Source organism: Chelonia mydas, chromosome 1 (genome assembly GCF_015237465.2).
Source record: "Chelonia mydas isolate rCheMyd1 chromosome 1, rCheMyd1.pri.v2, whole genome shotgun sequence".
In the NCBI taxonomy this organism is placed as follows: domain Eukaryota; kingdom Metazoa; phylum Chordata; order Testudines; family Cheloniidae; genus Chelonia; species Chelonia mydas.
This window is the reverse complement of record NC_057849.1, coordinates 231,118,615-231,146,499: the sequence shown is the minus strand read 5'-3', so window position 1 is coordinate 231,146,499 and position 27,885 is coordinate 231,118,615. Positions and strand designations below refer to the sequence as shown.

General features: G+C 41.1%; 1 protein-coding gene across 17 annotated transcripts in view; it reads left to right on the top strand.

The window, feature by feature from the left end:
* Positions 1 to 27,885, top strand: part of SOX5 (SRY-box transcription factor 5) — a 402,743-nt gene that overhangs the window by 285,474 nt on the left and 89,384 nt on the right. For all 17 annotated transcript variants that reach the window (XM_043538849.1, XM_037915855.2, XM_037915826.2 and 14 more), the window contains exon 8: positions 12,555 to 12,640. In XM_043538849.1, coding sequence (XP_043394784.1) covers positions 12,555 to 12,640 — 86 coding nt within the window. The remainder of the gene's footprint in view (positions 1 to 12,554; positions 12,641 to 27,885) is intronic.

Sequence of the window (27,885 nt, the reverse complement as noted above, 5' to 3'; positions counted from 1 at the left end):
CAACAAAACAAAACACAAACAAGGAAACATGCTCATCGGCACACACAGATACTCCTCTCTTAATCTAAAAGGGAAGTTGTTTGAAATGGCCCAATACATTTCAACGCTATTGTAGGGAAATATGTTTTTTCCTCTAGCAGGCTGCTTGCTTTTTATTAACTAAGGGCCTATTCTACCCTCTTTCTACACACACAACTCGCATTCATCTCAATGGGAGTTCTGTACAAAGATCAAGGATAGCATATGCCTCTCAATTTGATGGACTAACACAAAACATAAATATATTTTACAAGAGCCTAAGACTAAAAACGGTGTAACATCTATTTTTTTAATTTTTGAAAGTTTTATGGTCACTACAGGATCCTGATTTTTTTGGCAGTTTTATTTAAGCCTTCCATAGGATCTCTTGTTCCTGTCAACAAGATAAGAATAAATATAGGTTCAAAATAAATCAAAAATCTTCCTTTCATCAAATAGATTTAGCTACAGCATAAGTTCTGTAAACCTGGTTTTATGCATTTGTGCTTATCTAACTCTACTGACATCAGTTTCCTATCTTGTTATCTAAGACTCGCTTGTTTTACCATTCTCTCTCTTTAGTGCATCTGTTTAGCTTTATTATGTCCGCATCAGTGTATCCATCTGTATCATTGACTAACTCATGAATTCGTCAATTGTTTATCATTACGCACTGCTCACCAGTGGAGCAGTTTATTAAATTTTGAATGCAAAGGGACTATCTGGTGATACTTTTCATCCCGCGGTTTTAGATTCTTTTGTTTTTCTAACTTTATAGATCCAGTATTGGGTTTCTGTAAGCAAAGTTCCCTTTTGCTTTGGCCATCAGCCCTCATCTTGGTATACTATATAGGCTGTTACCACTACTGAGAAGTCACTGTTCAAAACACTTCACCTCACTCAGCAGCTGCAGTGCAATGCATAGGCTCATTCACTTCTTCCAGTGATTTCACACCCATTTGTTCTCAAATGGGAGAAGTAGTGATTCACATTGCAGAATGTGTAACCGAAAGCCACATTGAATATGAATGCTACCATAACTGTAGGCCTGGAAAAGGTCAAGAAAACACCCCATTAGACATATCTGGCAGATTAAATTAGTTCCGTGTTAATGCAGTCTGACTTGGAGAGAGGGTTGATTTTTTTTTAACTGTTAGTAAATTAACAGGAGGATAGTCACATAGTACCTCACATCCATGAAGTTCATATGACATCACATATTTCTGTAACCTTGGAAATGAAAAAAACTGAAAAATGTTGCTGCTGCTCCTGGCAATAGGGCTTAAAATTAACAGCATGTCAAGGTCTAAGATTGAGCAGAAGCCAGTGGGAAAAGACAGCTCTCTGTTTGCTGATTCCCTGGCATGTTTGACTGAGTTTGAATGAGAAGCTGAGGGGAAGTGCTCAGTAGTCCAAAGGGTTTTTTTTTCTTTTCGCTCACAATTTAATGTAAACAATAACATATATTGGCCTAGCTATACTTAGAACGGTTGTAGCAGTGAAAAATATAGCAGCCTTGAAAACTGTAATATGGTTCCCTCAAGTAATGTTTTTTGACAGGCAATTAAAACAACTCCCCCCTTCTACCCTTCTCTCCCCCATTTCTGTCAGTCGTCATGGTAAAGGCATGCTAGATGGCAGACAAGATTTTGAGTAAAATTTTCAAAAGTGCTTAAGTGACTTAGGAACCTACATTCCATTTTCAAAAGTGACCTAGGCACTTAGAAGCCTATGTCCCATTGACTTTCACATAGACTTAGGATCCCACTGATCAGATTTTCAAAGTTAGTTTTGGGCACCTAAAGATGCAGACAGTGCCAAATGGGATTTTCAAAAGGGCTTAAGCAGGTTATCTTAACTTCCACTGATTTCCATGTTAGGCGTCTAACCTGCTTAAGCACTTTTGAAAATCCCACTACATTCCTATCTGCATTTTTAGGCACCTAAAATGCCTTTGAAAATCAAGGCCCATTTGCCTAAGTAACTTTAGAAAATGGGATTTAAGTTCCTAAGTCATTCAGGTGCTTTTGAAAATTTTATTCTTTAAGCCTGGGCTGAAAAATTGTAATGAAAATGTTACAAGACTGATTTATAGACTTCCCAAATGACAATTCTATTATTTGCTAGCTTTCGTAACTTGCATTTAGAAACAAAAAACTGCATGAGACCCTTAGTTCTATTGATAAACAGGTAAGAACCACAAATTAGCAAGTTTCGTATTTAGCATTTACCCACAAATGGGGAATTTATAGATTTGGGGGGGGGGGGGGGTGAGTTTTATCTAGATATAAACCATGGCCTACATTTTCAAAAAGGGATTAGTGATTTTGGGTGCCTTGATTATTGGTTGCCAAGTTTGAGACACCTGAAAAGTGCCCAATTTTCAGTAGGTGCTGTGCCCTGCTCTCTGAAAGTCAGGCCTCCATAAAGACTCTCAAGTTGGGACATCCAATAATCAAAGTATACCCCAAATCACCACTCACTTCTTGAAAGTTAAAGCCCACATATTGCAGAGAAGATCGTTTGTGCTACAAGTAACACCTTAGATTACTGAAACAGGAAGACGTATGAATATCTTATTGAATACTACTCTTTGTTTCATTCAGCTTGGATGGTGAAACTAGTCTAGTTAAACACTCTGTAGTTGGTTTCCCTTTATGGTTCTCCTGGCCAGTAGTAGTGCCTGGTTTCCTGGAGATTTATCTATATGTCTCCCATTAGCTTCAGTGAGAATTATGTGGTCAAATTCCTCAGCCAACCCTTCAAATGGTATACCCCAGAAGACCAAAAGGACACTTTTTTTGGAGGAAAGGTAGGGAGTCATTTTGGTGAGAAAAATACTATTTTCTTATTTCCATTTACTACTTGAAATTCACTAAAGAGCTGCTCTGACATGCTGTTGTAACTGTAGATTACACTGTAGATTCACTGTCTGATTAGTACTATGTTATGGTGCGCTGAGATATTAATAACAATATGATGATAATTCATTAATAAATAGTATTTTAATGGATCGTTTTTATCCACGGTTCTCACAGTGCTTTGCAAAGGTATGTAAGTATGATCATTCCTATTTTACAGATGGGTAAACTGAGGCAGCAAGATTAAGTGATTTGCCCAAGGTGAGATGGCAGAGCAGATTATAGAACCCATGTTTCCTGACTTCTAGTTCAATGCAGTACCTGTAACTTTTTCCTTTTTCTTCCTAACAAATTCTAGTTGGGAATGGCTTGTTTTGTTATGTTTTTTTAAACAGATGGTTTACATTTCATAATGGACCATTTAAACAAGTTGACACTTCCTCTCCTCTCTCTACAGCATATTGTGTAGTGTTAAAGTTGGCAGAAAGAAGCATAAAGCTCTTGGGCTTGGATTAGAAGCTTCTATTAGTATTGGATTTCTATTAAGAAAATGAAGCAGAGTTCTTGATCCCTGGTTCTGGTTGCTATCTGGCCTCCCTACCTAGATGTAGTGTAATTGCTTAAAATGTTTAATATTATTATTTATAACCAAAGCAGTTGTTTCTCAGTAGAAAAAGAAGTGCCAGTGTGCCGTGATGGAAATACACTGTTCATTAATTTCTCCATGAATAGCAGGGGAAATAATGGCTATTCATTGGTCATCTCTTTGCTAAACATTCAGAGTTTATTATTAAAAATTGAAATCCTAAAATGTTTTGTGCATGACATCTGCTTTTGATGAATAATGAAATGCCATGTGCATTTAGGATGAGAAATAAAATGAAGATTGGGACTAGTTCTGGTCCCCCAAAATTGTGATGTGATAATCCCAACATCTTCACCAAATTACTCTAATACATCCTCCCTGTAGTTTCAATCAGGTATGTTGCCCTACTGGACTGAGCACAGGGATAAAAGCCAGACTACTGCTTCTCCAGAATAGTGGCAGAACTCCTAATCTCTGCCACTGATGTGCTATGTGATTTTAAGCAAGTCATTTAAACGCTCTGACTTTCCCTACACTGTGCTCTTTAACCCTAAAATATCCCACTGTTGCTTTCAGTTTCACTGGTGACAGCAAAAATGGGAGCTCCCATGTGGGTGAAGCACTCATGGTTCCAGCATTTCAACCACTGTGGGGGAAATTCTGACCCTATTGAAGTCAAGGGACTTTTACTGTTGACTTCATTAGGCCTGGGATTTGCCCCCTATTGTGTAGACCTGGGCAAAGTTAGATATCATGGTTGTTAAAACACTGGCAGCCATGGGATATTTATTTAGAGAATCATTTAATTTGTGTTTGTAAAGTGCTTTGAAAATGTAAAACATTATGTAAATCCAAAGTGTTAAGATGTGAAATGTTGTTGTGTGCTGTTCAAAAGCTGCTGCATTACACTTCAGAGGTGGCTTCCTTTCCATGGTGAACAAAATGGCTCTTCCTTGTATGTGCACATGCATAGATCTGTAGAGAGAGAGCTAACTTGTTACTACACATTAAGGAACTGATAATGAGGGAAAGGGAGTAAGAAATTCCCTCCCCATCCCCTTTTGTATGGCGCATGTAAGGTCCACACAGAAACCCAACCCTTGTGCTTGTGAGAGCAGAGGGGCTGTTGCTAGGCGAGCCAAAAAGGCAGCAAAGAGTAAGCAGATATAACAGCAAATTATAATCCCCCAGCAAACCTGAGGAGCTGAATGCTCTCAAACAGATTGCCTCCTAGTGCCCCCTTTGAGGCAGTGTAGTTCTGCACCACCCCTTAGTGTGGGCTTCCCTTACAGGCATAATATATAGCCCATACTTTGATAAGAATGTTGAGATTCTTCAAAATTAAAGCACTGAATAAATACAAATTGTTATTTCGGAGAGTTTTCCCCCATTGTTTCTTTGTCTTTTTTGTTTGTTTGTTTCTTTAAATGTTTGGTGATGCTTTTACAAAAGAAAATAAAAATGTTGACAAACCTATGACACTGTTGCATTTTACACTGGACTCCCCTGCCCCCCCTTGTGACTGAAGCAATCCAGTGCGAGAAATGCTGCTTGCCTAGAGGATCAACAACACATTTAGTGTTCTAAGCTGAAATTCATGTGACCATTTGAGTGGCATGGTTTTTTCAGTTTTGTTTTGTTTCTAGAAATGGTGGTTACTGGTACTACACTTCAAAAAGTTTTGAAGGGGCGATTTGCTACCAAATATGTTTTCCAGATCATTCACTAGTTCTCAGGACGGCTCCTAGGTGGTGTTTTACTTGCTTGTACCTATGTTATTTTTATGGCCACATGCCAAATTTTGGAAACAAAACCTGTTTTTCTTTTTCTTTGCCCTTTCCTCCCTCCCCCTATGGAAAATTTGTTGTAACAAATCATATTGTGTTTCCAGTCAGATGTCATCCACTTGGGTTTTTTGGAAAGCACTTTAATCACAGCTTCAACCATATCCAATTGGGGAAAAAATGTGAATATACAATAGGTATATTGTATGTTTGTTATATATCAGCTCACTGCAGCTGGAAATTTCCTAAATAAAATAAGCACACAAAATTATTGATGAAATATCTAATTACCCCTTAAAATACGCATAAATGTGTGAGAAAGTGGACAAGCCAAGCCTAATAAAATTAAAATATGCTGAATTTACTGTTCCTCCATTTTCTGAACAATATTCCGTACATCCAATAACAAATGAAACTCTCTGTTAATAGTTCCTCGTACAGTACAATAAAATTAATGTTTTGGAGTTAAATACCATAAACTTCCTTGGGCATATTTGCTGATGTATCTCTGTTTTTTAGTTAGTCACATGTTTCATTGTTTAATGGGTTATCATGTGGGCTGTATTATAATCTCTCTTGTACGCAGGGTCCATAAGTCTGGCTTCTAAAGAGACTGCATGCTAATTTCTGATTTAACTGTGTCAGCTGTATCAGCTGACATACAGGTCAATGACAACCACCAAATCACAAGAAGAGAAAATTGACATGGTACGCTTTTATCAGAATGACAAAAATAGAAACCATGTGTTATCAGGACCACATACTGTAGTTTCTTTGTAAGGATGTTAATCATCTTTTAGAGCTACTGTTTGCCCCTTGGAAAAGAATGATCATATGACTAAACCCTCATCTTCCCATCCCCCAGAATAAGAAAAAAAATGAAAACTGTGGATTGGCACAGCAAGAATTAGATGCTTTCTGGTAAGGAGCATGCCTAGTATGCTCTGTGAGAGTGTGTCACTGCTATAGAGTTGGACACTGAACTAAAAGTATCTTGATGGGGAACAAGAAAAACCAGTGATTTGTTTTTCAGTTACAAGAAAAATTGCCACATTAGTGGTGTGGGGGGAGGCTTGCATGGTAGCTTGAATAAATCTGAACTAGACAGAGAAAATAGTGACTTCTATAATAATAAGTTGGTGGTTCCAATTAAATTCCTAGGCCAAAATGGGTGCCTCAAATTGAGTCTCTGGGAGAATGTCTACGAGCCCACGGCAGCAAGCGTTCCAGCCTGGTTGGACAGACTCAGGCTAGTGGGGCTGCGCTAGCACTCTAAAAATAGCTGGCTAGACAGTACTTTGAAGTTGTGGCTAATAATGGAGCTTGGGCTTTGAAGCCCACCCCCACTCCCTGAGCTTCAGAGCCAGGGCCCCAGCCTGAGCCACAACTTCAGAGTGCCGTCTACACTAGCATGAGCCCCACTGCCCTGAGTCTGTTGATCTGGGCTGAGAGGCTTGCTGCCACGGGCTATGTGGACATACCCTAGATCTATATTTGAGCACCTAAAGTACATCTACACGGCAAAAACAAACAAAACAACAACAAAACCCTGTGACAGCAAGTCTCGGGAGACCAGGTCTACAAATTCAGGCTCCTGCTATGGCACAAAAAATAGCAGTGTAGATGTTCCCTCTCAAGCTGGAGTTCGGGCTCTAAAACCTGGGGAAGGGGGGAAGGGTCTCAGAGCCCAGGTTCCAACCTGAGCAGGAACGTCTACACCAGGGGTGAGTGACCTCCAGCCCGCGGGCTGCATGCAGCCCATCAGGGTAATCCGCTGGCAGGCCGCCAGACAGTTTGTTTACATTTGCACAGCTGCCCACAGCTCCCAGAGGCTGTGGGTAAAAAAAAATGTTCAACTGGAACTGTACATAGATCTCCTGAAAGGAAGTCAGGGTGTATGCTGTCATGTGGTCCCTCCATGGCACCTGCTCGCTCTCTCTTTCTCTCTCCCGCCCCCTTCACTGGTCAGGCCTGAGCCCCTCACTGTCTCATGGGACAGAAGCTGTGAATTGTGCCCAAGTGCCCATCTATTTCCAGTCCTCCCATAGTATTTCGAACATCCCTACTTCCACATCAGAACCATCAAAGTAAAGTGTGGAAATGGACAAGTATGAATGAGTGGTGAGAAGTGTTCCTGTGGGATACCTGTCTGTACCCACCTCCTTTGAGTGCTCATCATACAGATATTTAAGTAATAAAAACATATTTTTAAACTGAGCTATTTCTAAAGCTGATCAAAAATGGGGGAAATGTGCATTTTTGTTTGGCAGTTTTAAAAAGGATCAATGCTTCAGTTAATCAATTTTTTTGTAAAGTTTTTACTTGTGAATTTTTTCATTTTTTTTTCTGTTTTCATTCCTTCCTCCAATCTTTCTCATGTTTCCATTTTTGCCAGTGAAAATGGGGAGGGGGTGGAAAAACAATAAGCTTAAAAAACAAAAAGCTTAAATTTTCCATTTTCTAATTTAATTGGGGAAAAAATCATAGGAAAAAAAAATCATGACATTGATAAAAGGCCAATTTTAATGAAAATATTTCATCAAAAATTTTCAGCTAGTTCTGGTTGTTTCTATAAGCAGGTGCAACCTAAGAATCCTGTCAAAACATTATTATCATTTAACATTAGTGTGTAGCAGGATTTATATAGCAAATAAGTAAGACTGTGTGTATGTCACAGAGGTCGTGGAAGTCACAGATTCCATGACCTTCCGCGACCTCTGTGACTTCTGCGGTGGCCAATGTGGCTGGTGGAGCAGCCCTACAGCCAGCCACAACTGGCTGCAGCTGGAGTGGCCCTGGGGACCGACCAAGCAGCGGCCGGTGCAGCTGGCCCCAGGGACCGCTTGAGCAGCAGTCCAGGGACGGCTGGAGCAGCAGCCAGAACCATGGCCCTGGGGGCGGCCGGAGCAGCGGCCGGTGGGGCTAGCCCTGGGACCCCCCCAGAGCAGAGGCCCCCTGGGGACCTCCCAGAGCAGCACAGTGTTTTGATATTATGTGCTGCCAAGAGCCGCATAAGACATATTAAAGAGCCACTTGCAGCTCACGAGTCTGTCAGAGTATCGCTGTTGTAGGGCATATAGGACCAGGGAAAAGATTGCAGGAGAAGAGGCAAAGAGAGAGAGCTGCTTGTGGGACAAGGTAACGAAGCGGAAGTGAAGGGAATACCAAAGATCAGGTCTGCACAGCAGAGAAGCAGGAGACCAGTGATAATGTATAGGTAGGCAGGAAAGGAGCGGAGAGGCGCATCCTTGAAACAAAGGATGAAAAGGCCTAGTCTATGCAGGTAAGATTTTCAGAAGCGCCTATGTGACTTGGGTGTTTGTCTTATTTTCAAAAGTCACTTAGGCATGCAGGGGCCTATGTCTCATTGAAAGTGAATGGGGACTTAGGTTCCTTGGTCACTTTGGTGCTTTTGAAAATTTTACCCTACATGTTTTCATAGAAAGCGTTGGATTCACATCAGGAGATCCCAGTTTCTTCAGTTGCCTTTTTCCCTGTCTGCTTTTATGGGTCTCCATGCTCTCGCAGTTCTCACCTCTGCCATCTTCTTCATATTTTGAAAAATAATTATACTCTGTAACACTGGAACCAATCTCAGCACTTTGGCCACTGAGAAGTCTCCCAAGGCTGCTTCTGCAGCAGTTAGCAAATCAGACGATCTGTTACAGTGTCTGAGCATCAGCCAGAGGCAACTTCCCCCCACACGCTCTTCTGCTCCACACAAACCACCCGAGTCCCACCTCACCCTCATTCTCCCACAAACCAGGTCCATCCTTGCCTGCATGCTCCTCTGCAACCACATTACTTCCTCTTCCAGGTCACTCTGTGGTCCTGTATTTCCCCCCGGTACATTTCTTTTCCCTCTTCACCCCCTTTTCCACAAACCTTGAAGTCACCCTCTGAGGGATGGTCCTACAATCTGCACTCCCAGACTCCCAATTCTCTGTTCCATCCTGTGCCCTCCACAATCTCCAAAACACACCATCCCACCTAGAGCTCTACATGTCATACACCTCTCTCTCATGCCCGGCTATCACCACTACGTACAAGCTCTTTCTTGCTCTGTCCTGCCCCCTGTCATTTTTGAGTTATGTTATTTGTCTAACGTGGTGCAGGTGGGAAATAAGTGTATTTGTAATTAAGAGGAATTTAGGAAGTAATCAAATCATTTCTACCTTTTCTCTTAAGATGCAAATTCCACCCCTTGCTCCATTCCAGACCCTTCCCTCTGGTTCGTAAAAAAACTAAAAAACAGCAAATACCTGCCTTTAAAAATTGTTTTGTCCAGGAATTGTAGCTGATAGTTTGGAACTTAAAGGATCCTCCCAAAATTCTGTATTTTTGGCTGTTGCCTAGAAGATAAAGGTAGCCACTAATTCCTTCCCGGTTGTAATACAGCAGTATGTCGTGATTGCTTTTGTAGATTGGTTTCAGTATAATACTACTGTTTGAAAGTGGATTGTTTGAGTAATACAAGAGTATGACTGGTCGGGAAATAGCTGTTTCTAATAGCTGACTATCTTGTTTCACATTCCTAAAAAGTTCCCAGTACTTGGAAAAGGACCGTTTAGATCTAAAAATGAGACATTTACTGAAGCATTAATAAAATGCTTAAGAAATGCATTTCCCTGAGATGTGTTAAGCATTAAATACAACTGCTCAGACAAATCTAAATGCCAATCCTGGAGAAATGTTAAGGACTGCTCAGAGAGGCAGTGGGCTCCAGTGGAGCGAGTATTGGGATAGGAGTCAGGAGATCTGGGTTTTAGTCTCTTCTCTGGCCTGCTGTGTGACATTCACTGGGCAAGTCAGTTCTCCTCTCTTATTTTCCCCTCCCACTCTTCGTTTGTTTTGTCTTTTTAAGGGACAGAGCCAGTCTCTTGCTATGTGTGTGTACGGTACTTAGAAGAATGAAGTCTGATATTGCCTCTACTCATTACTGTACCTGGCCTAAACTTTCCCACTATTGTTACATTCGGTCAGTTGCAACAGTGGGAGTATTTAGTATAGACTAGCCAGAGGAGTTGCGATGGTGGGAAATGTTTTAAGAAACAAAAGCCTACAGTAGGCAAGGGCTACTTCACTTAATAAAAGGAATTTTAAAATCCTAGCACATAGTAATATTGAAGTAACAGAAATATTACCAATTCCAAAAGATTCATGGTAGGGTCACAAAAGCTTTTAAGCTTTTGTTGTATATGTATTGTTCTTAAAAATATTTTTGGAGCACTGGAAATGTGTCAACAACCAAATAATATTAATTATTAATAATTAATGACAATGGCAACAATAATAATAATGACTATCGAAAACATGGAGCACACAAGATCCTGGCTCCACACAACTTACTGTTTTAAAAACTACACTTCAGTGCACATCAGCATTGATTGCTCTTCTCTTTAGAATTGAGGGAGACAATAATTTTGGTTTCTTGTGTGGCTGGCACTTGCACAATCTGCCCATTTCTAGAAAGAAGTCATTCAAAATGAAACTGGGATTTTCCTTTGAGGTTCTTGTGGCATTGGGAGTAGCACAAAGCTATGAATGTTGAGTCTGTTACTTTTTTGGGATTTTTTTTCTTGGCTGTCTTTAAGACTAGCTGCTTCCGTCACTGGGTAATGTTCTAGATTAGAAAATTTAAAGTTAAAGAATCACTTCATTCAATCAATGATATTAAACAGGAAATGGAATCCTAAATGAAATCGAGGGGATATTGAAAAATGTGGAACAGTAACAGAGTGTGATTAAAAATCAAAACTAAGTTAGAAAAGGAAGTGTGGACTGGTGGCTGGTGCAGAAGTCTAGGAGTCAGGATTCCTGGGTTATGTTGTTGGTTCTTACACTGCTTGACTATGTGTCCTAAAAAAGTCAACATAAACATTAGTGGTTTTCCTGAAAGCACGTACATCAAATTTTACAACAGAGCCTATTTACAGTATTTTAAAAATGAGTGCTTTTCTCCCGTTTCATGTTTCCTGGCACTTACTCTTGATGTCGTCACAAATATATCATTTATTAATAATAATAATAATTAATTGATCATCATGACATGTAGCATTCTGCATGGCCTTTTAAATTGCTCTTTTATCAATTTGCCCAAGAAAGTATAATCCTGGAGGGAAACTTTTATTGTGTCCGCTTAATCAAATGTACTGCAACCTTGTAGAGTGCCTACCTAATAAAATGTTCTGTGTCTGTCATGGTCTTATTTCAAATGGCTCATTCTATGCCGTGCTAATCGTATCTATTAGCAGATCATTGCGCCATGCACGAATGGTCTGATGATCCTTATTAATTGAGTGGAAAGCTTTTAAACATTTTGTCATTTGGGCAAGGAATATAACGCATGTAACATTTCTATTAAGCTTGCAGCTCCAGCTTTCCCATTGGTTTCATTAGTAGGTGGACAAGAATTGAATTCATTTAAGACTAAGACATTTAAAGGCAAACCAAAAGTGACTATGTTTTACAGTGAAACATGTCTCCTTGTTTTTGTTTGTTTGGCGGGAGGAGGCTACCTTTTTTTCCTTCAGATAATGAACATTTCTCATTAAAAGTGTTTGCCGCTTTTTTTTTTTAAATTTTATTTTACTCCTACGCTGTGTCTAGCACAGGAGGATGCTGAGCCTAAGCTATCTTCATTTTTGGTAAGAAGCTAAATTAAGGCACCAATCCTGCAAAGGGATCTGTGAGGGGACTCCTGACACTTGTGCGGAGTCCCTTTGACTTCATACTATTATGACTTTTGCAGAATTGGGATCTCAATCTGTAAAGCAAGATTGCTTCCACCAAAAAGAAAATATAGAATTCAAGAATGTGCCATTTTTGTTCACATAGATACTAAAGTTTGATCTGTGTGCTATTCAGTTTACAAACAATGATCTCAGTTTGATTAACTTCATATTCTGGACCAGTCTATAAATTTGTTCCCTCCTAATACTGTGATCATATCAAGGTTATACTTCTCCTTTTCTTTCTCTCTGTCCTTTTTTTTTTTTAATTTTTTTTTTTTTTATTTTTTGAAGTGCAGCCCTCTGATCAGTGTGCACTTTTTTTTCCATTTCCCTAAATACATCATGAAAAAGGATGAGGTTTCCGCCTTAATTGCTTGTGCCTTTTATTCACATTCCTCTCTCAGCCAGAATTGTGAAAAGAGTGTTAGTAAAAGGCTTCACAATAGAGCTTTTCATTAGGCCTCAGCAAGGCACACAAAAGAAGGCTTTTGGAAAGAGTGAATGCAGGAGTTTAATTTGCAGGTGGAGAGTAGATAAAAGGTGCTGACGCCTCTATTATTCTCTTACTTAGGTGACCCTTACCCTGTTCAGCTGATCCCAACTACCATGGCAGCTGCTGCCGCAGCAACACCAGGCTTAGGCCCACTCCAACTGCAGGTAAGTCTGGAAACAATGCAGAAGAGGCAAAGGTTAAGTAATTATGGAAAACAGTTTTCTTTTCCATTAGAACACAACAAAACTAACAATGTTTTCGGCACACCCTTTTCATTTAAAATGTACGTTGAAGCTTAAATAAACATAAACTATCTTGGGGTTTTGTTGTTGTTTTTTTAACCTGTGGGGAAGATTTGTTTTACACCAATATTAATTTTGATTTTTAGATTTGAACGTTCACTCTTAACAGGCAAAACCATTTGTTTTCCTTTTTTGTTACAACATTCTGATGCAAGTCATAAAGATTGGTTACATGTGAACCAGCAAAAAGAAACACATGGTTAGACAGAAGAGCCCTGTCCTGACAACCACTTTTAAACTGCTTAAAAGTCACTTAATGTGATTATGTCTTTTTAGACTATCAGCTCTTCAGGGCAGTGACTATGCCCTCCTACGTAGTGTTAAGGTACCCAGCATATTTTAGGTGCTGCTAGAACACAGGTAATTAATAATTATACTAATTTAACACACTATGCAATTATAAAATTGTATTACAAACACACTACAGAATCTTGTTTGAGCCATGCAAAAGAGTTAGTCTGGGACCCAGATTTGTTTAGATTGTGCCTGATTCAAAACCCTGGACACAAATAATCCTAAATTTGAGGGTGTTCGAAATCTGACCATAGATCAGAATGAGAATTTTCCAGATTTTCCTGTCTGTTCCAAATCAAACCCACCAGATCTAAACCCACTGTATATTAGGAAGTTTGATAGTCAGATCCACAATTTGAACTTTATGTTCTGACATATGTGGTTGTTTCACATAAATGGGATCCAGATCCAAACTAACTTTAGTTTTGGAAGAACTTAACTGACATTTTTTTGTAAGACCAAAATCACCACTGGGGCTTTGTTCTTCCATTTACTATCTTTAGGCAAACCACATGGGATGCACAGCATATATATCTGCTTGGAAATGCTCAACCGTTATAAACTACAGGTGTGAAACCGCAGTCTCGAACTAAGTTAAATCAGAACTAGGGCAAACTGGAATTCATACAGTTAGTTTGGACAGCACAAGAGAGGATGAGGGACAATTTTGATAGGCTTTCCTACAAAGTTAGTCAGCTGAGTTTCACAGAAATGGCTGCCAGTGTGTAAGCTGACCCATTCAATGCACCACCACGAGCCTTTGTATGAAAAGATACACAGTATGTTAATTTCTGATCCTGTGAGCTACGAATACCAAGGGCAGTTTAGGAGTCATGGGAACCATAAAAGTAGTGCAAAATATGTCATCCTCCAGAAATGACTTCTGGGAAATAACTTTAGCTCTGATAAAATGCCTGTAATACTCACCTCTCTCACACTCACACTCACACACACACACAGGAATGAGAACATACATTGAATGTAAGAATGGCCATACTGGGTCAGACCAATGGTCCATCTAGCCCATTATTCTCTCTTCTGATAATGACTAGTGTCAGACGCTTCAGAGGGAGTGAACTGAACAGGGCACTTTATCGAGTGATCCATTCCCCTGTCATTCAGTTTCAGCTTCTAGAAGTCAGAGATTTAGGGATACCCAGAACAAGGGGTTGTGTCCCTGACCATTTGGCTAATAGCGATTGATGGATCTGTCCTCCCTGTACTTATCTAATTCCTTTTTAAGCCAGTTCAAAAGCATCCCTGGCAATGAGTTTCACAGGTTGACTGTGGGATGTGTGACAAAGTATTTCCTTACGTTTGTTTTAAACCTGCTGCCTGTTAATTTCATTGGGTGACCCCCTGGGTCTTGTGTTATGTGAAGGGGTAAATAACACTTCTCTATTCACTTTCTCCTCACCAGTCACGATTTTCTAGACCTCTGTCACATCCCCCCCCCCCATATAGTCGTCTCTTTTCCAAGCTGCAAAGTCCGAGTCTTTTTAATCTCTCCTCACATAAAAGCTGTTCCGCACCCTTAATCATTTCTGTTGCCCTTCTCTGTACTTTTTCCAGTTCAAATATATCTTTTTAGAGATAGGGTGACCAGAACTGCACGCAGTATTCAAGATGTGGTTGTACCATAGATTTATGTAGTGGCGTTATGATATTTTCTGTTTTATCAATCCCTTACCTTATGGTTCCTAACATTCTGTTCACTTTTTTGACTGACACTGCTCATTGAGCAGATGTTTTCAGAGAACTATCGGCAATGACTCCCAAGATCTCTTTCTTGAATGGTAATAGCTAATTTGTATCCCTTCATGTTATATGTCTAATAGGGGTTACCTTTTCCAATGTGCATTACTTTGCATTTGAGGAAGCAGAAGTTTGTATATCTACAGATCTTTAGTTAGCAGTCATTCAGAATTGCTCTGAAATAAAGAGTCAGTGATAAAGGGGGTTGTCAGAGTCTGACTATTTCATTTCAGGACCAGGATTGGACAGTAACTCAGTAAGCACTGAGTTAAAGTATTCTGAATAGAAGGAAGACTATAACAATGACCATTCTATCATAGAAAATGTGACCGTGTGTGGATACTATTGGTTTAATTAAAATTTTCTGATGATTTTAGGGGCTGAAGGATTGTAAAGCACCAAAGGCCTCTTGTTCCTATGCCAGTGAGCATGAAAGAAAGGGAAAGCACTGAGCAGGCTTCCCTACTGATTGGCTTGCTCACCTGTGATTTGGGCTGGGAACAGAGCCAAGTTTGGGAGTCCATCAGTGGGAAGAAGTTTTTCAGATAAGACTATGGGTACACTAGGAAACCATTTTTGAGAAATATCCCTGCATTCCTAAACCTGATTCATTTCCATGAGTCAGCTATATGCGGAGCCCTAGTGTAGACAGACTTCTGACTTCTGCTACCATTTTAAGCACTGTGTTAATTAGACCTATTTTGAGAAGGATTTTATAATACAACATTTAGAATGTACTCCCAAACTTGCTAACGCCAGTGGAGCTGAGCCAGCATAAGCAAGAATGGGAAATATTTGAAAAGTTATCTTGACCTTATTTGGTGGGAATCAGTGGCACAGAATGTAGATAATGGAATTAAAAAGCATTTTGTCCTCCAGGAAACAGTTCAAATCCCATTTAATTTGGGTTGTAATGATTGTCTCCTCAGTGGTCTGTGTGAAATGAACTACTGGTCTCAGACCAGTTTCAAATGGCATACGTCAGTGTGCAGTGGGTACAGTCTGGGGGCCCATTGGGCGGAGAGGGTTATCTCACTTCAGAGCTTCATCTGCATAATATGTAACCATGGTGTCTCATTGAAAACACCTGGGATTAAACCCCCTGTCTGCCAGCCTCAAGAGGTCAGAATGACGCATTATAACCCCCCTTTCTCTCCCTTTTTTGTATTCTCCCCACGCTGCTTCTTATGCTGCTCTTCCAGGCTTTGTGTGCTAAGACTAGTCAAGTGGTGTTCTAGGGAGATCAAAGAAAGAGATGCAATCTCAAGGCAAGGAACAGGAAGAGAGTTTGTGACTCTCCGGCGCACTCTGGCTTTTTCTTCTCCAATGCAAAGGGTTTTGTTTTGTTTTTTTAACGGCGGGATAACAAACGTGATAGCTATCTCATTGTAAAATCCTAATTGGAGACAAAGTACTAGCAGTGTTTACCACAAGGTAGCTAGGTGAGCTCAGCACTCTACCTCCCGCTCCTGGTTCACCTGGCCTTGTCTATCTCACAGCAAAACTAAAGAGCCTTGTCTCCACTGTGTTCTTACAGTGGGATATATAACATATTAATTATCCCCCAGGCAAGGACACCTTTTTGATGAGTGATGGCATAGCCCCCTGCTAACTCCAGCCTGAGAGGGTAAATAATTTGAAGCCCTACCTTTCCCTCTTCTCCCCAAGTCCCCACTGTTGGACCCAGATACCACAACTGACACAGTTAGGACTAATTGGTGGCAGTTTCAGCAGAGAGGCTCGTGCTGAATAAGCATGGAGACTGTACTACCTTCACATTCATAGAGGTGGTTCCTCCAGGTCAGGTTAGACGTATTTTGATAGGTTCATGTTGGAGAAACTGGAATTAACACTATCTGTGCTTGAACCTGGATTTGAGAATAAAAGTATTTAGGCACCTAACTCCCAATGATTTCACCCACTACCATAGACATGCTTTAAAGGAAAATGTGCTCTCTGATGGACATTTCACAGGGGAAGTGAAAGATGATGGATTGACAGTTTCTCTGGCCCAGCTCCCCAGAAGTATTTAAGCACCTACTGCCATTAGGAGGTATGGCCCAAATCATTGGAGTTAGGTGCCTAAATAACTTAGAAGATCTGGGCTAAAGAGACTCCAGTCTTCAGGACTGTCAACCCAGCATGTTTCAGTCCCACTGACTTCACTTTATAAAAAGTAGTTGTCAGCTTCACTTTGTTACTGATATGATGGATCAAAGGGATTCAGCCCCAACTGTGTAAAATGTTCCATCAGGAAGCATAGGTTCTGTTAAAGCATGTCTAGGGGAGTGGGTGAGTTTTCCCCTATTGAGGACTTGGGTTAAAAACGTATAGTCCCTAAAGTACTTTTGCCAAAGCGTAGTGCAGAGGAGAAGAGGGCTTGCATTCCTAGAGGATGATGGTGAGTGGTGGTTCTATTTCAAATGAGCAAGAATGAGACTTCAGGACATCTGGGGCTTTGGATTATTCCCTTCAGCAATATTTGATTTAATAAAGCTAGTGAGTTCAAAAACCCGCTATAGCGTATAGCTCATTTGAAGATGGCCTTTTCACAGATGGACCAGTAATTTGGGGATTTAAGTTCCCCCACTTTGGAGATGGGCATTCAAACCTGTAAGCATACATATCATGTTAGAGTAATGACATGGGACTATGGGTGTGCCTACACTTTGAGCTGGAGGTGTAATTTCCATTTCTGGGAGACATACCCGCGCTAGCTCTGATCAAGCTAGTGTGCTAAAAATAGAGTGTAGCTGTGGTGGCATGAGCGGTGGGAGGCGTTAGCCACACCAAGTCCGATCCTTCCTGAGAGGCTAGGTACATACTTGGTGCAGTTAGCTCCTCCCATCAGTTATGGCTATATCCTATTTTTAGCTGACTAGTTTGATCAAAGCTAGCGCACATATATGTCCCTGAGCTGGAAATTACTCCTTCCAGCTCAAAGTGTAGATACATCCTAAGTGAATATAAAATTATGATAGGAGTGATTAATACCAATTTTAAGTAGCTGGGTGTGCCTAGTATGAACTAGATGTTTCTAGACAGCCTGAGTCACTTCAGTCTGAGATGAGTTCTCTTGCGCTCTCTTCTGACAAACCTGACTCCTGAGTGCATGACAAAACCCATGTCTTAATATCAGGGTCTCTAAGAACTGTGAGGAGATTCTGTATTATTGGGAATTTGAATAGTTCAGATTTCCCATCTAGGTTGTCTGATAATCAAATAATCATAGAATCAAAGAAATATAGGGCTGGAAGGGACTTCAAGAGGTCATTATGTCCAGCTCCCTGTGCTGAGGCAGGACCAAGTAAAACTAGATCATCCCTGACAGGTATTTTTGTCTAACCTATTCTTAAACCTCCAGTGATGGGGATTCCACAGCCTCCCTTGTAAGCTTATTCCAGAGCTTAACTACCTTTATAGTCAGAAAGCTTTTCATAATATCTTACCTAAATCTCCCTTGCTGCAGATTAAGCCCGTTAGTTCTTGTGCTACCTTCAGTGGACATGGAGAACAATTGATCACGCTCCTCTTTGCAACAGCCCTAAACATATTAGAAGACCATTTTTTCAGGTCCCCCTTCAGTCTTCTTTTGTGAAGACTAAACAGACCTAGTTTTTTAAACTTAATAATGACAATGATTCATTGGCTGTAATACAAACACAATATAGTCATATAGCTGTATTGCAAGATGATGATGAATGCATAATGAAAGCTGCTCATGTACTGAGCATTTTGCATCTGTTCAAAACAACTTGACAGTATGATGTAATATACACTCCCCACAATCATCTGCTCTTGAGAAAAACACACCCAAAAGCTTCATGCGCCAACATTCAAATGTTTTTTCCTCATCATCCTAGAATGGAACAGGACATTGCGCTTTCTTGGTGGTGGTGTGCAACTGTGCGACCAAACCTGTTATTTCACAGATAAGAGAAAACTTATGTCAAAAAATACACAGATGTTAAAGTAGTTTGACTGGTTTTCTCAACCCTAAAGGCTGAAACCTGCTCACTTTACTTACTTGAGTAATCCCACTGAAATCAATTGGACTACTCATGTGAGTACAGTGAACAGGGCTTGGCCCTACCTGTGTTTGAAAAAATTATTCTGCAAAGTCTTTATTCCTCCACTTTGTCCCTTTAGTAATCTGTTCCAGTTTCCATTCTTAGCACAACCTCTTCTTCAAATGGTATTGGAAAATGCATACTGAGGCCTGAATTTCAAGAGAACTCAGCATCTGTAGTCTGGACCAGATTTTCAAAAGAGTTCAGCTTTCATTTAGGCACCAAAATAAGTGGTCAGATTTTTAGAAGAGTTGAGCCTATTAAGTGTTGAGTACTTCTGAAAATCTGTTTTTTATTTAAGTGCCTAAATTGGTACTGAGATGTGTTCAGGTTTTCCTTTTGAAAGTATGGCCCAGGGTATCTAAATCTCATAGAAGTGCCATTTAGCTGGGTGTTTGTTGTATTTCCAGGAACAGACAAAGGATTAAAAACCTATTTACCCGGTGTGTCTTCATAATGATTGTAATCAAAAGATAGACTGTTCCAACTGCCAATGATTTATTATATAAATACGTGATGCACATAAAATAGAAATAAATGGCAAGGACTGCACATCTGTTTTGGAGAACACATTTTCAGCTGTCCTTCTTAACTCACCTCATTTTAGCATTCACAACATCACATAAATGAGAGAAATGGTGAAAACCTGTTATCATCGGTTATTTACTCCATCTCTCACATTCTCCCCTTGCCAATATGGAATGTCTCTCTCACATATAGTTTTTGTCCAGTTTAGTCTGAAATATCTCAGGTGATGGGACTTCCACCATTATCCTTGGCAAACTGTTCCGTGGTTTCATATATCTCACTGTCAGGAATTTTTCATGATTTCAAAGGTTTTTCTCTTTTCCTAGCTTCTTCCCTTTACCTGTAGTTACATCCCCTTTTTTGATCACCCTAAACAATTACCTCCCTGTCTGATGGTTGCCACCTAGAAGCCAGCAAGAAGCACATGAGAAACTGTCTAACCATTGTAATTGACTCATCTGAACACAAATATAGTCAAACTCTCAGTATTAAGAGCACATCTAACAGGGTTACAAATCTCTTCGATTAATTTCTGATGGGCAGGAATACAATCCTTGTGGCCTATTATTGTTCCTGCAGAATATAGCCAAGAGGTGGCAGTACTTTATCCATTATTCATTTGCTCTACAATCTATATCCATTACCTCCTTGGGATATTAATGTCCTCAACACTTTGCCTACACGAAGTTTAGCCATTTCTTAGCATTACAGGGTCACTCTTTACATTTGGTGGACAGTGTGTAGCTTCAAATACCATCTAAGCCTTGTCTTTTCAGTAGTTAGTGCCAACAATTCCTTCAGCATTTGCTCTTTTGCTTTACCTGGCCTCACTAATAGGACTAGGAATTAATTTATGGGGGAGTAAATCATTGATGCCCAGTTTCATTACAATATTATAAAAATGGTGCAGTCAATTTAAACATAAAAAGCAAAATTAGGTTTCCATCATGGGCACGTATATCTGCAAAAAAAAACAAAACAAAAAACTAAGTACATTTACTATAGCATTTCACCTTAGCATAAACAAAAGATGGCAGCCATCTAATGGGAGCCATCCACCCATTAGTTGACAATATTCATTTATACTAAGATATATGTTTTTGACAGCTATCACAAATTATGATAATAGTAAGAGTAATAATACATATTAATATGTATACACTTTTATTGGATGTCCCATTAAAGAGGTTTCAAAGATATATTAGTGTAGATTCTATACTTCCCAATCTTGCTCTTCAGTTATTTCTGATTTTATAAGTAAGTGTTTTGGCCACAAGATACTCATCACCTCTTCTACATTAAATGTCCATTTTAAAGGAGATTAGTAGAGCTCAAGGCCCAGTCCTTCAGTTGGAGTACAGGAGTGTAACTCCATTGGCGTGAGTATTGTGAGTACTACACCCTTTTAAACCAAATGAGGATCTGGCCCCATGTGTGGCAGACATGTCCCCAGAATTTGTTACATGTGGATATTTTATTTTTAATAATAAGCTATTAGTAGCAATTTTAAAACAATCCATTAAAACACATAAACAAGGTTTCAGTAAATTTATGCATAGGATTATCTGACATGGTTGCCGCAATAACAGGGGACTGGACTTAGTGACCCATGAGGTCCTGTGTCCCTATGGGACATGTAATCAGTTGCCAACTGGAGTTTTTATCAAGCCATATGTTTCTGAAAGAAAAATATCTCCAAATTATCTTAATAATAATACTAATTCTAATAAATCTTGTTCATGGTGGACAAACATACTTTGTAGTTGGTGTCTTAAGTAGCCCATGCTTGCCTTTGATATCCAGTTTTACAATTTTACAGGTAAACCAATATATTTTTCAAAGCAGACATGAATGAACCACTCTACCATGTTGTTTTATCAGCATCCTGCCATTCTTGATAATTTTGACAGTACATAGCTAAATGCTTTGTATTTCCCAGAGCACCATGTGTGTCTGAACATGTCTCTGCTGAACAGATATATACACAGGTAGTAAATACACATGGTAAGGGATATTTTGTGCAATGTCAGGTTTTCACTTTTTTTTTCAGGGGAAAACATTAGCTATGACAGCATATTCATTTTATCTAGATTAACAGTCCTTTCTGCATAACTTTCAGATTCCATCCGTATCTATACAGAGTGAAAAACGACCAGCCTATCTTCATTTCAGTTGTAACCTGGGCCTGCTGTTTGCTAGCAGACCTCTGTCTGCATGAGTGAGTTTTCTTGTAGGTTAAAGAGCCTGAATTCCCTCTTCCCCCTCCCTCCGACCCTGAGCCTGCAGGGCAGACAGACAGAAGCACACATATGATTAATACAGCACAGCTGCAGTAGTGACTCATTTGCATATGTATTAATAGAGGAAAAAACAACAATTCAATTACATACAGAGACATCCTGCATACTAAAGAACATATGCAAATAGGCCTGAAAAAGTGCAGCCAGCATTTATTCTGGCTTTTCCAAGTCCATAGGAGCTAGGGTCAGAGCCCAGCCGTTTTCAAGAAATCCCCTTTAGGAAGAACTTAAGAGATGGTTACATGACTATTACCACCCCTAGGGTTCCCAGAAGGTGTTTGACATTTGGACAATGGAAATAGCACAACCAATGTCTTTTTCATGCTATTTTCATATTTGCCAGCCTTCAGCTTCATCATGTGGTCTCATTACCTACTAGCAGAAGCCTCAGTATACACAAGCCCATTTGGTCTCTTATCTTGCTCATGCACGTATCCTTTATTTTCTTTTTCTTCCCCTCTCTCTGTTTCGTCTGACATCTCCCTTTGCTTTTTTCCCCTTTTCTTCCCTTTCCATCCTCTGCTTTGGTCTGTCTCTTTTTTTTTTCTCCTTGACACTCACAAGCTAAAAAAAGTGAACTTAAACATTTCTGCAACTCTACGTCTCACTGACCCTAAACGTCCTGTAATAGGATAGTACAGACCATAGGTGATTTGATTGCCATCTGGTGTAACTAGTACACAAGCCTGTTTGTAGCAGTGGGAGAATTATGTTCTCTAAGGCCAAATGGAAGTCACTGGGAGCTGTAAGTGTCCAGCATCTTTGAAAACCTGGCCCTACGTGTCCCAGCATGGGAACTCAAAATTTATGAACACTTTTAAAACACTGGCCTTAAGTAATTACTCAGTCACAGCTTGTGTTTCAATTAATACACACACACTCACATGCACATATGTATACACACTCTACACACACACACACACACACACATTCTTACACTTTAAAATTGTAGGTCAGTATATACAGTGCATATGTTTAAGGCACATCATAGAACATGACCCTATCTAACATAGTCCTCTGTGGACTGACCCATGAAATGAGTTGTATTACCTGTATAACTTTAAAGAGATACCACTTCAGTTAAAATGTACTGGTACCCTATGATGGTGCCAAAATGCCTGGCATGCTTTGGATGGCACTCTCTATCTTCCAACCAATTTATATCACCTGCCATTTGTTTGGAACTTCTCTGTGCAATGAGCAGGGGAAAATAGGTCATGCAAGCAGGAGTGCGTAACTGCCTGGCAAGGATACTTGAGAGGTCAGGTCTTCCATAATTTCTTTTCTCTTGTAAAAATTTACACTTTTTCTTTTTGGGGTTAGTCTGACAGACTGAAGCAGATTACTCCTTGATTATTTATAAGGCATTAATTTTAGATGAATATTGCTCAAGTGGCTGACATCATAAGTAGTTCTAGCAGCCAGCAGAAGACTCTGTTTACAGATTGAAATGTGACAGTCTTCACTTATGTCATGTCTTGCCTAGGAGAGTGTCAGCAGCAAATTGAACTGAGAGGAGAAGGCGTCTATATTGAATGAAACTTTTTTTGTTGTTTTATGTGGCACACATCACTGGAATTTCTATAATTAGGAATGATTATAGTGTTTTATGATCAACCACACCCAATGTGGAACCCTGTTTTTAATACCACAAACATGGAAGGCTCCAGATTTTCAGAACAGTCCAACAAAATCTTACATCAGTAAATTTCTTCCAGCCATTTTCCATCGTTGCATCAGCAGTTTTGTCATTATTAGAAACAGAGAGACTTCCTTTCACACTCTAAATTGGCTGTCAATTGTAGCATCCCTTTGGGAGCTCTCCAACACCATCTGTACCTTGATAGTAGAAGAGGTCAGAAAACCACATTTGTGGAGCTTGAAGAACTTAATGCTAGTATATTCTTTAATCCAAAAACCAGAGAAATGACCTGAGAATTGCCTTGCAGATCTACAGAGTAGTTCTCATGGAGTAAAGGGAAAATAGGTGTCCTTAAGTATAGGACATCAGATGAAGTTGAACGAAACAACCAATTGGCAACAGTGCCAAACTTCTGAATTGCTTTGGATTTTCTGTAGCTGGTTTCTTGCACTCTCTTTGAATTAATTCTTTCTTTACAAATCTGCATAAAAGAATCTGGACACACAAACAAAAAAGTATTTGCCCTTTACATATTTTGGACAATGGGTTTCGGAGTTAGTTAACTTACACCACTGGTTTTCCTAGTATGTTGTTTATTCTTTACAGAGATGCGGCTGCAAAGAAGGTTATATAATCATGCAAAGAAGGTTATGTAATCATGAGCAAACTGTTGGTGAGGATAGAGGCCTGGGGGAGAAATGTGAAACCACACTGAGTGGAATTTGGCTAGCTGGGAGTGGGGGATTCATTGTGAAGCTAGAATCTGGAGGTTTGTAGGCTTCCCACAAAAACTGAAAGTTTGAGTCAGACTAGGGCATTTTTGGGGATATCCATCAGATTCATTTTCTTCACACTGAGCATTGTCAATAGTGTATATTTACAATGCATCCCCCAGACCACATGAGAAAATAAACAGGAAAACTGAAAGCTGCTGACAGGTACACTGTTCAAGGCTTGTCTGACAAAATAAGAAAAGCTGACCCACCTTAGGTCCACAAATTCAGTCAGAACATTTTATGCATCCCAAAGATTATGATAGAAGAAAATTCTCATCTGAAGTCTTGCTATACTTATGGTGCCCAGATAATAATATATATCATTTACAGTATTGTATAATATATTCAATAAATATTTATAATGACATCTATCTAGAAAGATGCTGAATTACTTCCTCTTACTGCTCTCTCACTGAAATTATTTTGTCTCTGATGTTTTAGATCACTTTAAATCTATAAGGAAGTATGGGTACATATTGTGACAAAGTTCCTCCTCTACCTTGGTGGGTCTTCGCTTATCGGCGGATTTGCTCGCCTTGGAGCTTCACGGCAGCCCTCAGTTTGGCCGTTTCAATGAACCCACAGTCCAGGTCAACTCCTCCTGTGTCTGACCAGGAGTTGGGATGTTTGGGGGGAACCCGGGCCCACCCTCTACTCCGGGTTCCAGCCCAGGGCCCTGTGAAATGCAGCTGTCTAGAGTGCCTCCTGGAACAGCTGTGCGACAGCAACAACTCCTGGGCTACTTCCCCATGGCCTCCTCCGAACACCTTCTTTATCCTCACCATAGGACCTTCCTCCTGGTGTCTGATAATGCTTGTACTCCTCAGTCCTCCAACAGTATGCGTTCTCACTCTCAGCTCCTAGCGCTTCTTGCTCCCATCTCCTTACACGCTCACCACAAACTGAAGTGAGCTCCTTTTTAAACTCAGGTGCCCTGATTAGCCTGCCTTAATTGATTCTAGCAGCTTCTTGATTGGCTGCAGGTGTTCTAATCAGCCTGTCTGTCTTAATTGTCTCCAGAAGGTTCCTGATTGTTCTGGAACCTTCCCTGGTACCTTACCCAGGGAAAAGGGACCTAATTAACCTGGGGCTAATATATCTGCCTTCTATTACTCTTCTGTAATGAGGAGGTTGGCCGATGGAGTCTCCTGTGACTGTGGGGCCTATTTCCGATCCTCCGTCCGTTCACGTACCCGGGCAGAGTTCCTCTGGGCGGCATCCACTGACTCCCTCAACGCCTTTGAGGAGCAGTGGGCGCTGTCTGGGGTTCTCTGCTCAGTGTCCCCGTCCGGTTCCCTTCGTTTGACCGTTTGACCACACTCCTGTCCCTGTTATTTCATTAGTTGTCCCCCCGTATTCATTTGGTGTCCAGGTCCTGTGGATCCCCCTCTTAGGCTGGGGGGGATCCTTTAGCCGTGGCCGGGCTTTGCCCACCCACTTCCCAGATCCCAGTACGATTACTCTCCTGTAGCCATCTGGCCTGACCCTCTCAGATATCCCCCCCGTCTGCTCAACACTACGGGTTTGGGCAACATGGGACGTCAGGCAGTGTACTCATGACAAGCCATCTGCATTGCCATGGTGGCTTCCAGCCAGGTGTTGTATGGTGAATTGGAAAGGTTGTAGGGACAGGAACCATCTGATCACCCTTGCATTCTTCTCTTTATTTCGCTGCATCCACTGGAGTGGTGCATGGTCGGTCACAAGGGTAAACCATCATCCCAGAAGGTAATAACATAGTGTTTCTGTGGCCCATTTCACAGCTAGGCACTCTCTTTCAACCATGGCATACTTCTGCTCTCTCAGGAGGAGTTTCCTGCTGAGGTAGAGGATTGGGTGTTCTTCATCTCCGACCATCTGTGATAGGACAGCTCCCAATCCTACTTCAGATGCATCTGTTTGTAAAATGAATTCTTTGTTGAAGTCTGGGGCTATGAGCGCGGGGTTACTGCAGAGGGCTGTCCATAGATCCATGAATGCTTTTTCTGTGGCGTCTGTCCACTTCACCATGTCTGGACCCCAGGCTTTTATCAGGTCTGTCAGGGGACTCGCTCTGGTAGCAAAATGAGGAATAAATAGTCGGTAGTACCCCACCACTCCCAGGAATGCCCGGACTTGCTTTTTCCGATTCGGCTGGGGCCAATTTTGGATAGCCTCTAGTTTGTTTAGTTGGGGCTTAACCATGCCCCTTCCTACAATGTAGCCAAGCTATTTAGCCTTGGCTAGCCCTATAGCACACTTGGCTGAGTTGGCTATGAGGCCAGCCCGTCTTAGCGTGTCCAGAACCGCTTCCACCTTTTCTAAGTGGGCTTCCCAGTAGGGGGTGTGAATAATTACGTCATCCAGGTATGTCGCTGCATAACTGGTATGGGGCCGTAGGAGCTTGTCCATAAAATGCTGGAAGGTGGCAGGTGCCCCATGCAGTCCAAAAGGAAGAAAAGTATATTGAAACAGACCCTCTGGGGTAGAGAATGCCGTCTTTTCTTTCGCATCTTTGGCAAGGGGAATCTGCCAGTATCCCTTTGTTAAATCAAGGGTGGTCAAAAATCGGGCATTGCCCAGGTGGTCAACTAACTCATCGATATGGGGTTTGGGGTATGCATCAAATTTGGATATCTCATTCACCCGGCGAAAGTCATTACAAAACCTAGTGGTGCCATCAGGTTTGGGCACCAACACAATCTGGCGTGACCACTGACTGTGGGACTCTTCGATGACTCCCAGCTCCAACATCCTTTTTACCTCTGCTTTGCTTTCCTCCCTTTTTGCCGCTGGGACCAGATAGGGCCTTAAAGTTTCCTTTGCCCCAGGGTCTGTGATAATGTGGTGATATTCTTTGGTGGTCCAACCTGGTTTGGTTGAAAACACATCCTGGTATCGGTTGATCATCTCAGTTACCTCCTTCTTCTGGTTTGGTGTCAGATCAGTGGATATCCTGATCTGCTCCTGCATATATTTCCCTGGATCGGGGTCTCTTGGGCCACTACACACGCCTCTCGTTGGTGGCAAGGCTTTAAGAGGTTAATGTGATAAATTTGTTCTTGTTTCCGGCGTCCTGGCTGCCGCACCTTGTAGGTTACTTCCCCCACGGGTTCAACCACCTCATAGGGCCCCTGCCATTGGGCCAAAAGCTTGCCTTCTGCCATGGGTACCAACACCATCACCCAATCCCCTGGTTGGAACTGTCGGACTTTTGCCCGGCGATTGTAATGGGTTCGCTGAGCCTCCTGCGCCTTTTCCAAATGTTCCCGTACAATAGGGGCGACCCGGGCTATCCGTTCTCGCATCTGCAACACATGGTCAATTATATTTCTCCCCTCATTGGGTTCCTCTTCTCAGATTTCTTTTGTGATATCTAGTATGCCACGGCTGTGGCGTCCGTATAATAATTCAAAGGGGGAAAACCCAGTTGAGGCCTGAGGTACCTCCCGGATTGCAAACATAAGGTAGGGTAGTAAGGTGTCCCAATCCTTCCCGTCCCGATTTACCACTTTCCTTATCATTGCCTTGAGGGTTCGGTTAAACCTTTCTACCAGCCCATCGGTCTGCGGATGACAGACTGAATTTCTTAGGGTATGTATATGGAGCAGCGTACAGAGGTCCTTCATTAGCTTCGACATAAATGGGGTACCTTGGTCTGTTAATATCTCCTTTGGTAGCCCCACTCGGGCAAAGATCCCCACCAACTCTTTAGCTATCGTTTTAGACACCGTGTTCCGCAGGGGGATGGCTTCTGGGTAGC